Genomic DNA, 24041 nt, shown 5'->3' with positions numbered 1-24041 from the left:
ATATATATATATATATATATATATATATATATATATATATATATATATATATATATATACACACACACACAGGGTAATAATGGGAATCGACAACGGGCCCGCTTTTAAATCCGTCCAACAAAAAAACCCGGTAAGCTATCTTCCTAACCCGACATTCTTTTTTTCTTTTTCTGCCATTTTCATAAGTAAAGCCACTTCGACTTTTCTGAAAAAAAAATACCAAATAAAGATATAAAATAACCATATCTCCATTTCTTATTCGCCGTATATCCACAACTAATCATCAAAAACAAAATCAAATTAGGATCAATAAAATATTTTATTGCATCCAATATGCTGCTTTAAAATCCTTATCAATTTATAGTATTAGCAGCCAAATCGAGACCCTAAATGAAGGAATATTATATATAAATCAAGGTTGCAAAAAACGCTCAACGTTAGCTAGTCGGTGAACTGGGGTCAGGGGATTAATCGGCTAGGCGGAGATTAATCAAGGGATTAATCGGGTACCATTAATTGCTAATTTTTTGAATTTTAAAAAAATAAATATGACTAATATCAAATCAAAGTTCGTAAATACCACTAATGTGATAACAAAATAGATTAATATGATTAATACAATACTAATCATGCCTCAAATAGTTTCCATTGAGATAAAACTTCTTCAAAATGTTAAAATTTCATTGTCTTATAATGTTTCACTCATTATGTATGCAGGGATTAATCGCTAAGCGCCCTCTAATTGGTCGAGTAGCGCCTAGGGATTAATCGGAGATTAATCGGGACCTAGTCGGGAGTAGAGATGCACAAACCCAGGATCTGATACGATCCGATCCGGTCAACAATTCGATCCGGTCGAATCCGATCCGGTAAAATCCGATCCGAATCCGTCAAAATCCGATCCGAATCTGGTCAACAATCCGAATCCGATTTGAAACCGGTTTGATCTGGATTTTTTAAGTTTTACCAGATTTTTCAACGGTTTAAGAACCGATTTATGTAGAATCCGGTTTGTGATCCGGGGGTAAATCTGATTTTGAGTCCGAAAAGTCAAAGCGGTTTGAATCCGGTCACCGGTTTAATCCGATCCGGTTTGGTCGAAACCGGTTTTCGGATCGGATCGGTTTCATTTGGTGGATCCGGTTTCTATGTGCACCTCTAGTCGGGATTTTTACAACAGTGATATATATATATATATATATATATATATATATATATATATATATATATATATATATATATATATACACACACACACAGTAATAATGAGAATCGACAACGGGTCCGCTTTTAAATCCGCCCAACAAAAAAACCCGGTAAGCTATCTTCCTAACCCGACATTCTTTTTTTTCTTTTTCTGCCATTTTCATAAGTAAAGCCACTTCGACTTTTCTGAAAAAAATAATAATTACCAAATAAAGATATAAATAACCATATCTCCATTTCTTATTCGTCGTATATCCACAACTAATCATCAAAAACAAAATCAAATTAGGATCAATAAAATATTTTATTGCATCCAATATGCTCCTTTAAAATCCTTATCAATTTATAGTATTAGCAGCCAAATCGAGACCCTAAATGGAACCAAAACACATAGCACGACCATACAAACCTACTCTAGCAACTATAACAAGCTGAAACTGAAGAATCATACCTTAATTTCAAGCACAACTCCGAAAATCCTTCAAGAACTTCCAATCCCAATTTCTCCTTCAATTCCCAGTCGATTTCCAAAATTCTTGTGGGGTTTCCACTCGATTTAACGTGCTATATATAATGCCTAGATGCTTAACTGATGAAACCCTTCCACTAACTCGAATTTACTGCCTAATCAAAGTGACTTTTTTTCTTTTAGATATTAAGCCTCATAATTTGTCACTAATTGCATCATTAACTATGAACTAAGCATTATTCTATTAATATATTATGATCATATTTTTATTTTATTTATTTTGATATGAATTATTACAACCTTCTCCTCTTAGAAAAACTCGGTCCTCGGAATTTGAATTAATGAAATAAATGAGGGTATTTAGTCTTCATATCTCGCTCAGTCTCCCATGTTGCATCTGAACCTTTATGATACTTTCACCAGTGGTATCTCCACATTCCTTAATTTTCTGGCATTTCGATCTATAATCATGACGGGTTCTTCTGTATACCGTAGCTTCTCATCAACCTTAATTTCTTGAAGTGGCACTTCCATGGCGGCATCCGCTAGACACTTCTTCAGATTAGATACATGGAACGTGCTATGAATTCCATGCATTTCCCTTGGTAGCTCCAATCGATAGGCCACCTCTCCCACCCGTTCCTTAATTATGAAGGGTCTAACACAGCGGGGACTTAACTTTCCTTGCTTACCAAAATGCACCACACCTTTCCATGGGGACACTTTTAACATAACTTTATCACCAACCTGAGAAACTATTGGCTTTCTCCGTTTATCTGCATAACTTGTCTACCGATCCTGAGCAACCTTAATGTTATTCCTAATCGCCTGGATTTTGTCGGTAGATTGATGAACAAGTTCAGGTCCATCCAACTATTTCTTCCCCACCTCATTCCAGCATAACGGAGTTCTACACTTCCTGCCATATAGAGCCTCATATGGTGCGACTTTTATACTTGCATGATAGCTATTGTTGTAGGCAAACTCAATTAACGGAAAATGAGTTTCCCAAGACCCTACAAAATCAATAACACAAGACCGTAACATATCTTCCAAGGTCTGTATTGTCCGTTCACTTTGCCCATCTGTTTGCGGATGGTATGTCGTTCTCAATTTTACTTGAATACCCATTTCTCGTTGGAAGCTACCCCAAAATGTCGACGTAAAACGACTATCTCGATCCGAAATAATAGACAGTGGAACTCCATGCGGTTTTACTATCTCGTCAACATACAATTTAGCTAACCTTTCCAATGGGTATGTCTCCTTAATCGGAAGGAAGTGCACCGATTTGGTTAATCTATCCACGACTACCCAAATCGCGTCATAACCCTTCGGTGTCCTAGGTAACTTAGTCACAAAGTTCATTGTGATGTGATCCCATTTCCATACTGGAATCTCCATTGACTGTAACTGACCATAAGGCCTTTGGTGTTCAGCCTTCACCTTCAAGCACATCAAACACTTTTCAACAAAATAGGCTATATCCTTTTTTGTCACTGGCCACCAGTAAGATCTTCGTAGGTCTTGATACATCTTGTTTGTTCCCGGATGGATTGAGTACTTCGACATGAGCGCTTCCTTGAGAAGTAAGTTACGTACTTCACCTACTCGTGGTACCCAAACCCTTCCTTGAAAACACTTCAATCCACAACTATCCTTTTCCAATGATTGTATTACTCCCACCACTCCTTCACTTTTCCACTTCTCTTTCTTTGAGGCTTCCTCCTGACTCTTTATCAAATCATATAGTAAGCTGGAGATTACATCAATCTTCATCATCCAAATCTTAGGTGGCTCTCTCCTTTCCTTATGACTTAGTGCATCAGCTACAACATTCACCTTCCCTGTAAGGTACAATATCTCACAATCATAATCTTTTAATAGTTCCATCCACCGTTGTTGTCTCATGTTCAAATCTTTCTGATCAAACAAATATTTCAGACTCTTGTTATCAGTGAAGATATAACACCTTGTCCCATACAAATAGTGTCTCCAAATCGTTAAAGCGAACATTACTGCAGCCAACTCCATATCATGTGTTGGGTATTTACGCTTGTGAACCTTCAACTGTCATGAGGCATAAGCAATCACCTTACCATTTTGCATCAAAACACACCCCAAGCCTAACTTGGATGCATCACTATAAACAACAAAGCCTTCATTTCCTTCTGGTAAGGATAATACTGGTGCATTGCTAAGTTGTTCCTTTAAGACGTTAAAGGCATTATCTTGCTCTGGATTCCATTCGAACTTTATAGTTTTCCTTGTCAAGGTAGTTAACGGTGTAGCTATGCGCAAGAAGCCTTGTATAAACCTTCGATAGTACCCTGCCAACCCAAGAAAACTTCAAACTTCTGATGGTGTTCTTGGTGGCTCACACTTTTCAATTGCCTCAATTTTTGCTAGGTCCACCTTGATACCACATTCATTTACAACATGTCCCAAAAACTGGACCTCCCGAAGCCAAAACTCGCACTTCGAAAATTTGGCAAATAGTTTTTCTTTCCTTAATAAGCCAAGTGTTAGCCGTAGATGTTGCTCGTCGTCAGCTTTACCTTTAGAGTATATCAAGATGTCATCGATAAATACAATTAGAAACTTGTCTAGGTATGGCTTGCACACCTGTTTCATCAGATCCATGAAAGCAGCTGGCGTATTGGTCAAACCAAATTGCATTACTAGAAACTCGTAATGACAATACCTAGTTCGAAAGGCTTTCCTTGACACATCTTCTTCCTTGACTTTCAACTGGTGGTACCCCGACCTCAAATCAATTTTTGAGAAGTAACTTGCCCCCTGAAGTTGATCGAATAGATCATCAATTCTCGGTAACAGATGTCGGTTCTTTATAGTCACCTTGTTTAACTCCCTATAGTCAATGCACATTTGCATTGTCCCATACTTCTTCTTAACGAACAGTACTGGTGCACCCCACGGTGAGGTACTAGGCTGAATAAAACCCTTGTCGAGAAAATGTTGCAACTGAGCCATCAACTCTTTCATTTCGGTTGGAGCTAACCGATAAGGTGCACGAGCTATTGGTGCTACTCCTGGGGTAAGATCGATTAGAATTCCACTTGCCTATCCGGTGGCAAGCTAGTTAGGTCATCAGGGAACACATCTTGGAACTTGCGTACAACTGGTATATGTGTTATTCCAGGCTTGTCCTGGTTGGCATCGAGAACTTATGCCCAATAACTCTGACACCCTTTCTTTAGATAAAGATTTGACTTAGTCACTAATATCAAAATAGAGTCCTTAACTCGCCAATCACCATAAATCTTTACCATTCCTTTTTCTGGCACCCAAACTTGAACAATCCTATTTTCACAATCTATGATCGCTTGGTTTGCCGACAACCAATTCATCCCTATAACAATATCAAAATCACCTAGGGCTATAAGTAATAATTTTAACGGTACTACACCACATTCTATGTTGATAGAGCAATCATCATACTCCTCTCTTACTACTACCCAATGATCATCAGCAGTTTCAATTTCTAAGGCATGTTCTAGAGTCTTTGCATTTCTACGCAGGCTTTTGAAAAAAGTAGTAGACACAAAAGATCTATTTGCACCAGAATCAAATAACACCCTAGCATGAATTGAGTTTACTAGGAAAGTACCTGTCACCACCTCCGGGGTCTCTTGAGCCTCCTAAGCCGTCATGCGAAAAGCTCTAGCTTTTGGTCTACCAGCATCAGCCTTTTTATCCGTCAACCGATTTTCTGTTATTCTGCCTTGATTGTTGTTACCCTTACTCTGGGGACATTCCGACTTAATGTGGTTAGGGGATCCACACCCGTAACATACCCTTCCTGTCTTATATTCTGTGGTTATGTGCCCTGGCTTCCCACACTTGTTACAAACTTTTTGATTCAAGTTACACTCTTCCTTATGATAGCGGTTGCATTTCGGGCATTGCTTTACTCCAAAACCTTGATTAACCTTACATTCTTGCCCTGAAGTCTTTCCCTTCTTAGAATCATTATTCGTACCATCCCATTTTCTTTTCCCTAAAGCCCTGTCTTCACCTTAACGATTCATCTCACGTTTACGACCTTCTGCAGCATCTACAGCCGACTGGAAAGTACCTGGTTTTTGAATTTGCACAAATTCGCAGATAGCTGTTCTCAATCCCCATATATATCGTTCCACCCTTCTTTCTTCTATAGAAACATAAAATTCAGAAAACCTGGATTTCTCCATGAACTTAGTAGTGTACTCCCTCACAGTCATGTTCCCCTGTTCCAACCTCAAGAATTCTTCCTCTAACTGCTTAACCGTTGTTCGCGGGCAAAACATTTCTTTAAAGATTATTAGAAACTCATCCAATGACATACTCTTGGCCACCTCACACCCCCTAACTTCCTTCACCATGCCCCACCAATGTATTACCTCCCCTTTTAATATTGTCTCAGCATAAATCACCTTGTCCTCATCCGCACACTTGCTAGTATCAAATGTACCCTCAATCTCCATAATCCATGTTGATGACAAAATAGGATCAATTTCTCCGTTAAATATGGGTGGCTTACAATTCATGAACGTCATGTAACTACAACCTCGCCGATCGTGGTTGTCATGATGCCTTGACGGTTGTGCAATACTGTTGGATTAGTGTCTAAGTACATAACTATTTTGGTATGTACTTGACCCGATTATGAGCATGGTCCTTTTGGTTTGCCTTCACCATAACAATATGTAGGATGAATTAAGGAGAGAAAGGTTTAAATATGATTTATTAATATATTATGAGAATAATATGTTAAAAGAGAAATCATATTGTTTAATTAATATTAGTCAAGAATTAATTGATAATTAATTTTGTGGCTAAAAGAGATTAGTTAAATATAGGGGACTGGACTGCAATTATTGGATAATTGAGTTAGTGGGCTAAGGAATGCTAAGGGAACAAGGGGTGAACGTAGTTATGATGGGAGCCCATCAAATTTTCGTCCATGGCCTTATCCCAGAAGGTTCCATGGGCTGCTTAGAGTTTAAGCTGTCCATTAGGGTTTTGACTGAAACCCTAGAAGCTCACACAAGTATATAAAGAACCCCTTAGGCCCCAAAAACGTGGGTAACTGAATCCTTAGGGTTTCTAGATGTTTTTGGGTACCTCCTATCTTCTCCTTCTTCATCTAGTTGCTTAGTGGTGTTTGTGACTCCATTAGAGGTGCATCACTTGAGGCACTAAGCTTTCTGAAGCCAATCAAAGTAAGGAATTGATTGTTATCGCTATATAACAATCAAAGGTAATTCTCTAAAACCTAATTCAGTTCATTATATGTTAGATCTAGGGTTTATAGCTTTGGATATTCAATTGCATGTTCATTAGACAAACTAGATCCAAAAGCTATTAGGGTTTGCATGTACACCATAGGATTGATGTTTTGCTTAAAACCCATCAAATACTTCATTCCCGATTCATAATTGGTGTATTGTACTCATAGTCTTCTTCACCTCCACCCAAGTTACCATCATACTTACCCATTATAGCTTCTTATGCCTGAGCAACTACATCGGGCAAAGTGGCTCGAATTGCCCAAGTAATCTCATCAGCCAACTCTTCTCTGGTGATCGTGTTTGCCGCACGACCCCTTCTGTGACCTCGACCTCGAACGCAGTGGGATCCGGAGCTGCCATGGGCTGATTGTACATGTATCGGTGCGGTAACAGCTCCACGGACTCTTCCTCTACCCCTACCTCTTCCTTGGCCCCATCCACGACTAGCATTTGGGAACAGTTGGGTTTCAGGTACATCTCCTATTGCCCTAACATAAGCTCCAATTGGGATGCGTTCTTCCTCCGGAGTGACCCTAGTGAACCTCCCAGATCTTCGTGAAGACTTATTAACTACATATTTATGTTTATAACACAATAAGTATAACAAACATAGATTTTATTCCAAATTATCAAAACTTCAAAAAGAGACATATGTCTTGTTCACATCAAGTCACTTAAGCCAACAACCAAGAGAAATAAAAAAAAAATCATTGCACTCCTTCTTTCTACTTTTTAAAAACGATGTCATCATATTTCAATATTCGCTTTCCCTCCTTCAAGTACTTCCTTATCTCTTTACCTTTTCGATCTCCAGGACCAATTCGAGTGACCAGCACCTCGGCCTGAGGTGGGTCTCTTCCAACCACCTTATCTAGGAATCTGTAAGTCACGGCCTTGGCTTGTTTTGCCCAAGCCACAAACCCTTACCACAACTTAGTGATAGTGGGTTTCCTTAGCTCCAACACCTCCTGTTCCAACCTTCGTATCTTGCGCTTACTTTTCTCAGCAGCCTCAACCCGTATTTGGTTCTCCTGTATGATCCTTGACCTATGCTCATCTATCTCTTCAATCTTTCTTTTCAAATTGTGAATCTCGAATTGTGCATGTGGCATTTCATCTTTATAAAGTCGCTCCCAATAGGTACCAGGACTAGTTGGCATATACTCCACATAGGGCATATGGAACGTTTTGTATCTTTGTTCGACAAGGTACTCCACGTGATTTTGCTCAGGTTCCTCCTCGAGGTCTTCTTCGGGTTCCTCATCAAGGTCTTCCTCGGGCTCCTCCTCAGGATCTTCATTGGGCTCCACCTCAGATTCCACATCCTCATCTTCTTCATCTCGCTCAGAGAGGTTGAGTGGGGTCGTTGGTTCCAGACTGCCTTCCGAATCAAATAGCTCTAACTCAGCCTTCAACTTCTCGTGAGGAAGTAACCCCCTAGTACCCTTAACTGAAACCCCACCATCGACAAGCGCCTTTCCACGATCCATGGTACCTACAAACGAGACGCATTCCAGATTAGGCGATGTACCGCTCCTCCTATTTAAGCTTAGGCATTTAAACAACGACTACTCTACTTAAACAACTCTCTGACACAACCTTGTAACGCCCCAAAATTTCAAATACCAGTATTAACTTAACATGGTCTCAAAACTTCTACAATTCAAAACTTTTACAATTCGAAAATTCAAATACTAATATAATAATTGCGGAAGCGAATAGAAATTTAAATAAACAATTGGTGCGTTACGTCATCTTCAAGGCTTGTCACCATCTTCACGTCTGAGCTTTATCCTTCCCATTCCCGCTGCCACTCGCTACATTATTTTCTAGGTTGCGTGCATTTAAAGATTCTAATGGGTAAGCCTAGGGCCTAGTGAGTTCATTGTATTCATGCATATTGACGTCAATAAAGTAAAAACAAATGCAACAACTTGTGAAATATAATTCTTTCAACCCTTGGTGACACATTAGGGAACTACTGTCATTCCTAGTGAACAAGTCCCTCTGTCGGGCACAACAAATATGCTTACGGCTAATTAATCAGAGTGTAAACTCTCTGCCGTGTACTGACACCCTATACGATGGCTGGTAATTAGACCGTGTGGTTAATACACATGTTCCCTATTTATATGTCACCCACCTTTTTCACGTTGGTACTGGTATATAGCCTCTGGCCATGTAGAACATGTCTCCGTAAGAGAATGATTTTTATTCTATGGTATTGGTAGAAGGTTAGACAGGGCTATAAGCCTGAAATCTACCAAAATGTTAATCAAAAGTTGTATGTCATCTGTGCCATTTGGGCCAAATCTTTATTGATGTATATCAAGTATGGAAATTGTTATGTCTAATTGATTGTGTATCTTTGAATCCAATCAATGATTGATATGGAAACTTTGTCACATGATTGACATATGCCCTTGTTGTTCCTTGTTCCTCTTTGCTTCTGCCATATTTAGGTATATATATGGCATAACGTTATATTGTATTTATTATTGAACTCATTAAGCGTCACCACTTACTCTCTCAATGTTTAAAAAATTGTAGGAAATAAGCATCTAGTATAGTTATATACTGGTAAAAGATTTTTGAATAGTTTGAAACTATTGTATTGATAAAAGCTTATGAATAGTTTGAAACTATTGTATTTTGCACTACCATATGTATAAAACTATAGAATCCTAGGAAGTTATGTAATATATAACACTTTAAAATAGTCGGTTTGTATCCAATAGTTTGTAACCTATTTATCAATGTAAAATATTGTTTTTATGAATATGCAAAGTATCATGTTTTGGAGTAACTATATTGTCAAGTATGAAAGTTTGGGTCTTTCATAAATACGAAAGTGAGAGTCTTTCATATATATATATATATATATATATATATATATATATATATATATATATATATATATATATATATATATATATATATATATATATATATATATATAATTAGGTTATTATATTCTAATTAATAATTGTGTGGATATAGGGATGAATGTAAACCAAGGATTTTAGTTATATTAAGTAATTATTTACCTATCTTTAAATTAGGAGACACATGTTTAAATTAGGAAACACATGCTTAATTAACGAAAATTTTGAATTTTAAGGGATATTGATTCTTTTAATATTCAATTCTGATATTTTTAATTAAATCATTTTTAATTCTAACATAATTTTTAATATTACTCGATTTTATTCATTTAGAATGCAATTCTGCTAGAACGATATTCTATGAAAATGCTAGCATATATTCTGGTAGAGTACATATTTTGATTGAAGTAACTTCTTGTAGAAAAACAACATTCTCGAACCTTCAGTTGAAATATAACATGATCATATATATTCAAACATTATAATGCAAATATAGATTTATACATATTCTTACAGAATAATAGTTTAAATAACATCCTTAAATATACAATTATTGAACAAATAGATTTGATTAGTAAAACTAATTGATAGATAACATTAAAAATTTACCTTATTTAATTAATTCTTACACTATCTTGCCTACATTAAAAGGATTAATTAAATATTTATTTAATTACTAAATTTAATTAATAGATAACATTAAAACTTTACCTTATTTAGGTTTTAAAATGATTGGCTCACATTGATTCCTACATCCACATAATATATATATATATATATATATATATATATATATATATATATATATATATATATATATATATATATATATATATATATATATATATATGACCTTTGGGATAAACAATAACATGAATCCAACAATCCCCCATAGCAATTCATGAGCTAAAGCTAGTAAATTTGGTACTTAGTACATAAAAGAAATGTAGCAAGAAAATATGGAAATTGGTATCTCAATAAGAAACATTATTCAGGGATAAAATCAAAAAAAGTGAGAACTTGAGAAAAATACTGGTTGGAAGTCTGTAATAAGGGTATATTAGAAGGAATGCAAAACTATGTGTTTTTCATAGTAAGTAGTAAGTGTTTATGAAAACTATGAGTATTTAGAGTTGGAAAAGTTATTAAGATTTGGCATAGATATACACATAGAAACTAAATTATTATTATTATTATTATTATTATTATTATATATATATATATATATAAAGAGAGAGGGAGAGAGAGAGAGAGAGAAATAGAGGGATGATTTAAATTAAGGGTTATCTTAAGTAATTGTAGATTGATCAATAGTTATTTGATTAATGACTAGGAAAAGTCAAGTGTAAGGTATTTAGAAAAGATTTAAAAGGATTGTTTGGAACAATTTTTGTAACTTGTAGACCAAGCTAGATCTCTGAAGAATTAATGTAGGACAACTCCGGAAAAATAGAAGACTTTGAAGATATTTTCTAATATTCACAAACTACGCTCAGAATATATAGTTGTACTAGGAAATAAGACGGTTGTGAAATAGTGTAAATTAAACCCTAAATCCGTCCTTAGAGAGAGTTTAATAAAAAAAAAAATAGATTTTACATCCATTTGAAATATAAAAACAGAAAAGAGAATTTCTTTCAAGAAGTATTCGAATCTAAAAGTGTTTTGGTTTGCAATATGTTTAACTTTCCAGTTTTTATTAGTTATTTAGTTCAGATTATGGACTAATTCACTATACTTATGTTTAGATGTAGATGATCTATTATAATTATGTTTTAATTTATTGAAAAATGTTCACAGATGTTTAATTTATTATGTCAATGGTGAATTAAAGATCCATGTTGATTGATGCTTATACTGTTATGCTTCTATAACTGAGTGCATGATTTAGGATCAGGCTAAGATTATGTATCTTTAATCAACTCTTTAGTTAAAAGTTGGTAAATCAGAACTTGAATAGTTAAAGCATAGACAAACCTGACTAATGGAGACATCCCTAGGTTAAGCATAATTAAGTTAAAATGATATTCGTGATTGACCCGATAACTTGGACAATTTGAGAAGTCACCACTAACCTTTAGGCTGATCATACTTATTTGCAACACCCACAAAAATCATGCCAAATTGAAACTTTTTAAAACATATAAAAACCAACAGTCGTTTACAATTTCTTTTTTAAAAATAGTCTATATCAGAGTCTCTTAGAAACAAAATCATAAAAAATGAGGAGCAGTACGATCACGTCTTTCCCTTGCCACGGTCTCCTGATGTACCTGAAATAATAAACTGAAACTGTAAGCCTGAGAGCTTAGTGAGTTCCCCCAAAATCCTCATACACACATTAATACCCATATAAATGTAAACAACATACTATGGGTCTAATCAACCATCGGGTTGGAATACCCCAGGCCCTCAACCATCTGGTTGGAATGCCGAAATACTACGGGTCCAATCATCCTCGGGATGGTATACCCCAGGTCCACAACCAACAAGTTGGAATGCCCACATACTATGAGTTCAATCATCCCCGGGATGGAATACTCACGGCCCACAACCAGCAAGTTGGAATGCCCAGATCTATTGGCTTTCGAACAAAGCAAATAAGCCTCAACCACCAAACAAACGTGTGTATATATAACAGATAATTACATAACAATCTATAGACAGACAAACCGATCTAACAGATCATGACAGCATAACAACATCCTATCTACCAGGATACTGATCTAACGGATCATAACAACATATAATATCCTATTTACCAGAATACTGATCTAGCGGATCATAACAACATATAACATCCCATCTACTAGGATATCGATCTAACAGATCATGACAACATATATCATCCTATCTACCGATCTAATAGATCATAAAAACATATAACATACCAGGATAACAATCCGAAAGGGCCGAACTTGGTGCCTTGGACCCTTGAGTATAGTGAGGATAACTCACCTTGCAACTGTTGACTCGAAAGGTAAGCTCAAACTCTCGGATCACCGCCACAAACTCCACCACCTATATTCACCATAGAACCATACTCATAAATTTCCAACTTCCCAAAATGCCCTAGAAGTCAAATAGACAACCCTTGGCCAAAGTCAAAGTTAACGATCAAGGTGAACAATCCATGTTGACCCGGCTCGTCGAGTGCAGTCACTGACTCGTCGAATCCTTCCAGAACTCGAGTAGTCGTGAAAACCCCCACTAACTTGTCGATTTTCCCTGCAACTCGCCGAGTCAAAATGTCGGGAAAACCCAAGTTGACTCGCCGAGTCACCCCACTGACTCGCCTAGTCCATGCAGAAGTCCTTGCACGACAATATTCATCGGACTCGCGGAGTTGACCATGCAACTCACCAAGTCCCTTCAGTCCATTATCCATTCAGATGCTTTTTAAGCCATTTTAAGGTTCCATAGTGCAGATCCAGCTTCCCAAGGCATGTTTCTCACGTAAAGTTGCAAACTTTGCGTGCATGCAAGGCTCTAAAGTCTTATAATGTTAAAACCAAGCTTGTAATGGAGTTTTACACTTAAGGAGAGGTTCATACTCGCTAAAGCTGAGAGCTTTATGGACTTAGAGACCAAAGAGAGTTCAGATCTGAAGTTACAACTTCAGATCTTAGCTCATACCCAAGAATAGTTTTTTCATATTCTAGAAAAGCTCTAATCTTTAACCAAATGAGATCTATAATGAAATGAGGTCAAGGTAACGACTTGATACCTTCCAAAAATATTCTAACTGAAGTAGATATCAGATCCTCACACGTTCCTTGCTTTTAGTCACTTGCTCTCCAAGCTCTTCTTACAAAGATCCACCTACCAAAGCTTAAAACACACAAAAATGAATCATACACACGGATTAGAGTTTGCTGGACGCTCAAGAGGCTGTAAGGGGGCTAAAAGAGGTTTATGATCCTTTAAATAGGGTGCAAAACCCCAAAAATTAGGGTTTCATCCTTCAGCTCCTACTCGTCGAGTCCTATCTTGGACTCGGCGAGTAGGTCACTTAAACACGTGGCCCAAACCGCTTCTACTCGACGAGTAAGGACATCCAACTCGTCGAGTAGACCTTGTAATTTATGAAAATCAGAGCCATAAAATTATCACCTGAGAGTTGGGGCGTTACACTATTAATTTATTATATAATATGAATAAATAGACTTAGTTAAGCAAAACTATCTTTTCTAGTAAATAACATATAATCATAGGATTAATAAAATCAGTCTAGAGTTTGTTAATTTAGGAATCAGTCAACTATTATCAGCATTCCATTGAACTTAAAATTAAGAATAATCATAATAAAGAGATTCAAATTCTAAACAAACGTAATAATTAATCATTGTTTGAATATTTTAAGTTATTTATCTGATCTATCTAATTTAGTTTGTGAATTTAGATTTTTCTTCATTGACACATCATTATTCCCCTTGAGTTCGACACACTTACTTGCTTTATATGTACTATTATTAATTAGGTACATTGCATAGTGTAGTTAGTCTTTAAATTTGTTAGGATTTATAAATTTATGACTAGAGTTTTAATTTAAATTAGGTTTATTTTATTATATACAACACATCGGCAAGGTAATCTACTATCTATGTGTCATTTTTTAATACATGTTGTTGTGATATTGTTGTGATATTGTTCTTTTGGTCTAATGTTTGTTCTATTTATATATCTACAACTATCATATGACTTCTTCATATATATATATATATATATATATATATATATATATATATATATATATATATATATATATATATATATATATATATATATATAATACACAAATTGGTATATATTCAACATGCATTCAAACAAAATTCCTTAATTTTAGTTATTTAAATATGTTGTTGAATTGTTAACCGTCCATACTTATGAGGATCTCATAATCATGAAAAAGTAATGACTTTGTTATCATGACTAATATACCCTTACACATTATTCATGGACGGTTACTCAATTATTTTGCTAGTTAAATCCATCAAATACAAATGTTTGATTATATTTAATTCTCATTATTCACACATACACACAAATGAAGGTCGTAAATAAAAATGAAGACGTGAAGACATTGTTTTTAAGTTATTAATTTGCTATGAATTTTATATATTTGTAGTATTGATGTAATTCTAATGTGAATATTAGACATATGATTATTCATATATTTATTTGTAGTAAATAATAGTGTGAATAATAATATATGATTATTCTTATATCCATTACCAAATAATGAGTGTGTTTTAGTAATCGGATTTGAGTTGATGAATTCTTTTCGCATAATTTACAAGTAGAATTTTAATAGTTTAATAGGGATATTATTGATGAATTCTTAATGGAGTATTTATATTTAACTTGTGGTGCAATTGCTAATTTATAACTTTTGATTCATTATTTTAATGGTTTTAGTTTACATGCATTCATATATTTATGAACTTGTAATATTCATGTATGAACATATATTCATTCATGAAAATATGTTCATTCATTAACATTCATGAACATATGTTTAGTTATGAACATATGTTTATCTATGAACATTCGTATCTTATAACAGTTTTCATAGAAGTTAATTTATATACATTATTCATATATGATTATTACATTTATATATATTGGTATATGATCATAATTTTCATGTATGTTCAAAACATAATATTATCATACATGTTGTGTTATGAACATTTATTCATATATTATCATAAAATTCATACATGTTCAGTAATGAGTGTTTATGAATATTCTATTTTTTAATGTTCGTCTATGAATATTAATAGTCAACGTCAACCTATGGTCATTAATCCTAATTAAAAAATTTTGATATTCCATTCTTGTTTTTTTTTTGTTGATTCATGCCATTAGATTTTTTTAAGATTTATCACTTATTTCAAATAAAAAGCTATAATTTATGAACAAAATTAATAAATTACTATTTTTAAATAAAAGTTATTTTATCATCATACACTTTTGATGATAAATTTATCTAATGATAAATAAATAGTTCTATGGTTCTATGAATAAATTTGGTTCTTTGTTGATCCCACAACCATATATATATATATATATATATATATATATATATATATATATATATATATATATATATATATTAGTCGTATACCTGAGCAAAGTAATTAGTTTCTTGTAGTGACAAAAACCACCTGAAATTTTAATTATCAGATTATAATAACTAAAAAAGACAAACTTAAAACAACGTTCATGTAATACTAATGTTATCTGTACAATATTCATTGTGGAACACTTCTGTACCCATCACATATGACTGTTTGAGGTATATGTTTCATCATCATTAAATTTTTTTTAGGCTTCACTAATACATTTGTATTGTCATGTGATATTCCTCTGGACAATGCAAAATAAAGTTTCCTAAACGAGAATAACTGAGTAGATATATACTTATATTTGGAATTATTTGTCTATGAGCTTAATTGGTTGTCATCGTAAAATATAGTCGAATAGAAAATTATTTTCCTTCCAGCTTGAATAAGAACATGTCATCCTCAAACGGATAGTTAATATTTATTTTAAGTCATATTAATTGTATAAATGTGCATAATACCCTAAAATGGATTTAGAACATAAATGTTAGCATTGTGGTTGTAGGTTATGTGTTCAAAGTGGGTATGATGTAACAAATTGTTTCTTTTACTTTGTGTGTTCAAAGTGGATATGATGTAATAAATTGTTTCCTAAGGTATGGGTCAAAGGTTTAGGTTTTACTATGTTCAATGACCGTTTACTTTTTGGACAAACTAATTTTTCTGAATCAATGTAAATGAATATTTACCCATTCATCTAAATGTGATATTGATTTTGAGCAAATAATATGCTGAAAATTTCTTAACAAATAATAATATGGTTTTTTTTTTTTTCTCTCTACAAAAATATACGTTTCTATGCATGATAGTTTTTTTACGGTATTTACGTTTTTATAATTTATTAGTTTTTCTATTCTAATAAATTAGTGTATTTTCGGTTAAAATATGTGGACATCAAATTTATAACTCACAATAAATATATATGAAGTGTCTCGTCCATCAAAGTAGAACCAATTAGTATAAATTTATTCTTATGTCCAACTTTACTTATGTTGTTTATAAAATTATCATAAATAATTATTAAATATTAAAATATCATTTCAGTGCATAACACCAAAATTAATTGATTATACATAGAATAAAATAGTTAAATTAATATTATGAAAGTTTAGTGCTCATATTCACAAATTTTATTATGTGGATAGGATCATAACTGTGAGTATCGAATTCGGTCTTCATATTCACTTTTTATCTTGATTCGACATATTTTAACGATTTTATTCACATAGTTTTCGTTATTTTTTTGATTTTATTTCTATGTATAAAAATATTTTAGAAACATGATAAAAATGGTTTTTTAACAACAAACACAAATAGAAGGTTAATTATTAGGTTTGTCACGCTGTGTAAAAAACTATCAAAATAAGCTTTCTAAACAACCGTATAATAAGTTTAAACATCAAACATTTTTGAAAAAAAATTAACTACAAAATTGACTCCAACTTTAACTCCACAAATCTACCAATATGCTATTTAGGATCTTCTCGGACACAAGCTTCAACTCCACATATTTAGCAGCACCAAAACATACTCCAGCAGTCCGGCTAAACTATTTTTTCCAATTTCATTTTGAAAAAATACCAATAAATTTATTGTTCTTTTTGTGTGAACCTGGACATTCTTAAAAGGAAACAATGACACACTTTTTCATCAAAAACTTAAAGATTGACATAAAACCTTTTGATAAACAAATTATCAAATTTTGAACCATCAATTTCCATTGCCCTTAATTAACCCAAGTGTATGGAACCATATTGGGTTGAATGATTCACCTCTTAAAATTAGTTGAAGCAGTATTGCATTTCACCTAATTCTGATATAAACTGATATTTTTACAACAATGTATCTTTTGTAAATCAATTCTAAAATTATAGAAGAAAGTATTACATAATATAATTGGATTGTTTTATACGATTCGTACAATATTGTTCCTTCATTCCAAGTCCAACAGAAAGTGTGATGCTATAAATGGATAGTTTTTCAAAAAAAAATTGTAAGTAGTTTGTAAGAATTCCTACAACGACCCTTAGTTCAAGCTCCAACTGAACACGTAATTGTTACAATATTATATTTTATTACTTTTCATTGCGTTAAATGCAAAAAAAATAGCAACATACTATATATCATCATTTTTGTGCTAAACAAATCAATGAAACTAAAATGTCATCATAAAATAATGAAACTCTTATTATTTTTGTTTTAGTTAAACAGATGCAAACCTAACCTGATCACAATCAACCCACTTTAGAGCACATATGTAGAAATCATAAACAATAATTTCAGGTGCAATGCTTTCCACTATGATACCTAGAGATGCACGAGTGGGAATACTACTTCCCACCAAGTAACATCACTTCTACTTAAATATATTTATTCATCGAGAGTACCAAAAACCCTAGAGCACTGCTAATAACCACCAAATATCATTTAATCCTTCATGAAAGTCTTTCGCGTTTTACACGATTCACCTTTTCATAGTATTCATGTAAAATATATTTTGTACCATCATAGATACAAAATAAATATTGAAAACCGTGTAAGTATCACATTAACATATATATTAGTCGATATGCTAACCTTTTAGTAAAACTACAAGTACCACTACTAATAACCAGAAAAAAGTACATTACTCCATGAAGGTGTTGACCTGTTATTAAAATCTTGTGGCAGTTTCGCTACAAAGTTTTTTTCTTCTTTATCTCTATAAGAAAATAGAAGATAAGCCACAGGATTGTCAGTTCATTTCCAATAAATAAGAGTATACGAAACAAAACACAACATGATAATGTAGCAAGAAACACATTTATTTAACGCATCAAAACACTAACAAAAGGAAAGACTACATCTATTAATCTAATAATCAGAGAGTATTATTACATTTTGGATTCCTATTAAAAAAGAAAAACATAATCTTAATATTGTATTACCTCTGGTTTCTTATTAACTCCGATGACAAAAATTGGTGTTGATTTATCCAGAAACGTGACTAAAGTTTCAAACCAAAAATGATGTCAACTTACCCTACCATATGTTTCTCATACATGGATTAGGTTTCTTCCTTTGTAGTCATCAGCTTCGATGCAACAGTGGTGAAGTTCATAATGATAGTGGATAAGAAACATATTAGATGATAACACTTACAACCTTTAATCTTAACTTAATTCTATCTTTTTTAAAACTTGATATGCAACCAAACCAAATTCAGTATTTAAAATAAAAGTGACTAACTGTTTAACAATAAGAAAAATAATAATCGAATGAAAAACTTGCTATATAATTTGCTAGAAGTTAGCAACATGGATTTATTAGCTTCATTATGGCCTTTTTAACCTACTAAAGGTAGAAAAGGAGAAGGCAAACATTTTATCAGTAATTATTATATGTATTTACAGATGTTTCAAGAAAAAATAAAAAAGAAGAACTAGAAGAAGAAAATAGAAAAGGTATATTTCAAACTAAGGATAGGAAACAATGTACCTCTTCCGGTATGAGCTTCTTTATTGTAAAAAAGGAGAATGAAGATACGATTATGTTGAGATTAATTGAATTATCTGATAAAATAATCAGAAAACAAAATGGCTTACCTTTCACTTTTTGCATATCTATGCATGTGTGTATGTGTGTGTCTTTATAGATCTGATGCTCGTTACTGTTTCTGGTGGATCTGATGGTGGTCATGCGGTGAGGTGTGAGGGAAATGGAAATTTGAATCGTCGTATTTGGAAAATGGTTTCAACCTAAAATCCTCCCTGAAAAAAAAATCATTAACATCAAACCAGACTCTCATCTTTGTTTCATCAACATCGTATTTCATTGCCAAAAGAAAACAAGGGAAATAAAACACAAAACACAAAACTAAACATGGGAAATCAAAATAGAAAAAGACTTTTACAGTGAAATAAAAAAAACCAAAAATCTAACCTGGAAAATGAAACAACGACCAATATTTCCTGACCTTAAGACCAACCATGAAGCTTTCTTGCACAAAGTATTGCAAAAATGATCCTCCTTGTAAATCTCGCGAAATTTGTTTACAATGAGAGACTCTAAGGTGCCGTTTGTTTTTTCGAAGAGAAAATGATTGAAGTCTGCGGACCACCTATCTTATCCTCTGCAGCAGAAGAGGGGACCAAATGGATACAACATGTAATAAAAAGTTTCTTTCTTTTTTAACTTATGTAGACTGCTAAAATAAGTTAAAGTAAGGCGTTAACAAGTTTGAAGCAGAGGGTCAAGTGTTGTGGCACACAGTATATGCGCATCAATTTCTAAGTCGGAAGTCTTCTGAAAAACAAACAGTTATGGATGGCTAAGTGTTGTGTGTGTGCTGCGTGGCGTAAAAATAAGTGGTTAGAAGTGGTTTTTTAGAAGAAAAAAACAAACAACACCTAAGAGAGAGAGAAAGAGAGAGAGAGAGAGAGAGAGAGAGAGAGGTAACAAAAGTGAAAATCGAACTAAACATATAAATACCTATTTTATGATTTATTTATTGGTTGGGAGTGCATAGAGATAAACGAATGATGGAAATCTATATAATCATTTGATTGTAGCGGTTGTAGAGGTAGATTAAACCATTGATGTGCTTCAAATTGACAAAAACACAGAGCAAAAAGATGCAAGAGATAAAAATAGATAAAGTGGTGCCCGAGAAGTGAGATCGTTTAGATTTATGCTTAAAACAAGGACCAACTCAAATTTTCTTAGAAAATTAGGGAATAACTGTATGAATTTGAATATTAAATTAGATTTATTCAATTTTTAGACGGATGAGTTTGAATTGTAAGTAATAGAGATATTAAGTTATACTATGTACTAGGTTACAACCCGTAGAAACTACGGGTAAAAACGAAAAAGAATATTGATGGTTAAAAATAACAATAGAAAATTATAAAATTATAAAATTTTATTAAAGTAGTTTACTAAGAACATGATAGTAAAAAACTATTTTGTAAATAATAATGTATACGCAAATGAATTTAGATTCAAATCCAAAAAAAAATAAAAAAATAAAAATAAAAAATACTGAATTGAATTGAATATTGAATGAAGGAGGGGTATAACTAGAAATTCACTTTGATGTAAAATGTTTGGTGAAAACAACACGTGGTTATTAAATAGGAAGATTATGGCATATATTGTTACCATTAAAAAAAGTATTATTCTATCAGATGTTATTTGTATTTTTGGCATAAACATCTAAACTTCATAAAAAAATAGTATTATTATATTCAATCTATTTTTTAAAATAGTTAAACTATATATATATATATATATATATATATATATATATATATATATATATATATATATATATATATATATATATATATATATATATATATATTGAAAACATTTCTTATTGCGAGAAAATCTGAGAACAAATTTGGACAACACATTTTTTTAATTAAAATTATTAAATAACATTCATATAAATAAAAAATAGTTAAAATCAATAAAAAAAACTCATTAACCACCACCACCTACCACAACCACTAACCACCATCCACTACCCGTGCACCATCCATCACCATCACCATCTATCACCATCCACTGTCTCCACCACCCGCCACTACCCACCCATCACCACCAGCCCCACTACCACCAATCATCACCACCACCCATTACCATAACCACCCACCCACCACCCACCAACATCATCAGCACCTATCACCGTCTCCACCTACCACCTACCACCGCCCACCACCCACTATTAACAACGTTACCATATGCAACCACTACCCATCTCCACCACCCTACATCACCCACCCATCAACACCATCACCACCGACTCACCCACCACTTATCACCCCCCCCCCCCCCACCACCACCACCCACCACCCACAACTACAATAAACAAACTACCACCCACGAACTTTATCAGTTACCACCAACAACCACGACCACCACCTACAACTACCACCCATCAACACCATCCGGACCATCCTCCCCCACCTTCACTAACACCCACCACCACCTATTTCCAACATACTACCACCAACTATTATTTGCAACCAAATGTGATTGAATGCATATAATCACAAAAAATCATGTTTGATTATATGTATTTATTCACATAAATTACATATGATTAAATACACATAATCATATATAACTATATGTATCTAATTGCATATAATTTATATAGATAAGATTCAATTTCATATTTTCGATTCAATATATTTTTATCAAATATTTAATCATATCTAATATTTAATCACATGTAAGTAATGTGGTAAAAGATTTTTTTTGCTTATTTATTCAATAGTTGTTCTCGTACGTATAATTATATGTGATTATATACATCTAATCACATATAATTTATATCGACAATATTATTTTTTGTCGATATAAATCATATGTGATTAGATACATATAATCACATGTGATTAGATGTATTTAATAACATGTGATTAAAGTTTAAAAAGAACAATTGTTTAATTGATAGTACGATAATGAATCTTGTCCACATATTGTTGGGTTATGAGCATAACATCATTCATATGGTGTTCATGCAACCCTAATTGCTTTGATCTTGGTTTTCTACCATGAACACAACAACATTGAATACCAAAGCAATAACCTATGAACAAGCATACAATAATCTTAAGTCATATATGATTAGGGTTTAGATCATACCTTTGATTATTATGTAGCTATAACAATCACAATCCTTCTTGATCTTGATTGTTGAAAGCTTAGTGCCCAATATGTTGTACCTCTAATGGAGTCACAAACACCACTAGCAGCAAGATGACTTAGGAGAGGGAGGAGAAGACACAAAATCATCCAAGGGTTCTCTTACAAGGGTGAGGGACAATGTGGGTGGCCTATAGGGTTCCTTTCATAGTTAGGCTTCTAGGGTTATCAACTAGGAAACCCTAATCTGGTTGCTTAGTCCTTAAGCAACCCAAAGATCCTTCCAGAAGGCCCCTTTGATGATTTCTATATGGACTCCCATATAGAATTTATCCATTGCTTCTTTATGGATCTTAAGCCAAACTTTGTAACTATCTTATAATTACAACATCAGTCTCTTTAATTTAATTAATCTCTTTTGACCACAAAATTTATTCTAAATTAATTCTTGATAAATATTAATTAAATAATATGATTTATGTTTTAATATATTATTCACATAATATATTAATAAATCATAATTAATCCTCTTTCTCTATAATTCATCCTATCAGTTTCTATGGTGAAGGCAACCCAAAAGGACTATGCTCATAATCGGGTCAAGTACATACCGAAATAGTTATGGGCTTAGACACCTAATCCAACAGTCTCCCACTTGGATAAGTCTAATAACTATTTTGCAAATATGACTTCAAAACCTGATTAGCAATCATAGCTTTCAAAAGCCGCTGTCGAACTATGATCTTATCAACAACGCGTTCTTTAGATAAATGATCTTATATTCCTTCATTCTAGATATCGTATAGAGATGAGACATCTATTATAATCATTCACTCTGTCTATGTGTTGTTTCCCGATTTCTGATTTATGACGACTGACAAAAGACTACAATTGAACGCATCAACTTAGTCTAGGCTTGGCCAAGCGCTTAGGGTGTCATCACTAAATTATCGAGGGGCCCATAGATATCGCTTTTATCCCTCTTACGATAAAAGGAATGGATAAACTTCAACTCAAATGCTTGCTTGTACTTACTCATCAAATCAAAAACAACAATATGTTTTATAACACCAAGTTACTGGTGCGTTTACATATATCAATGTCTAACCGACTTGCAAACTACAACTCACACGTCTCCATTTCAAGAATATAAGATATTATCGTGTCACTAATCACTTGTGATAAAATCTATGAAGTGATTCAAGTGAGCATGGGTTTAATCCCATACTAAAATATTGTTTCAGGAGCACTGATTAACAATGCAGCAAACTTTTGATATGTCTAAACACTTCAGACAATCTACAGTCAGATTCATGACAATCTTACCTCATCACCTACTTCTGAAGTATGATCGACTGTGGATGGTTTAAATATCTTATTATTCGGGAAGTCAAAACATGTGAAGTGAAACACAGGAATAATC

General features: G+C 33.3%; 1 protein-coding gene across 1 annotated transcript; it reads right to left on the bottom strand.

Moving 5' to 3' along the window:
• Positions 1-5715: 5715 nt before the first annotated feature.
• LOC111905162 (uncharacterized) lies at positions 5716-6234 on the bottom strand. Its single transcript, XM_023900834.1, has one exon. The coding sequence runs from the start codon at positions 6232-6234 to the stop codon at positions 5716-5718; it is 519 nt and encodes a 172-aa protein (XP_023756602.1).
• Positions 6235-24041: the final 17807 nt, after the last annotated feature.

Source organism: Lactuca sativa, chromosome 2 (genome assembly GCF_002870075.4).
Source record: "Lactuca sativa cultivar Salinas chromosome 2, Lsat_Salinas_v11, whole genome shotgun sequence".
Taxonomy (NCBI): Eukaryota; Viridiplantae; Streptophyta; class Magnoliopsida; order Asterales; family Asteraceae; genus Lactuca; species Lactuca sativa.
This window is presented reverse-complemented; position numbering and strand designations above follow the sequence as displayed.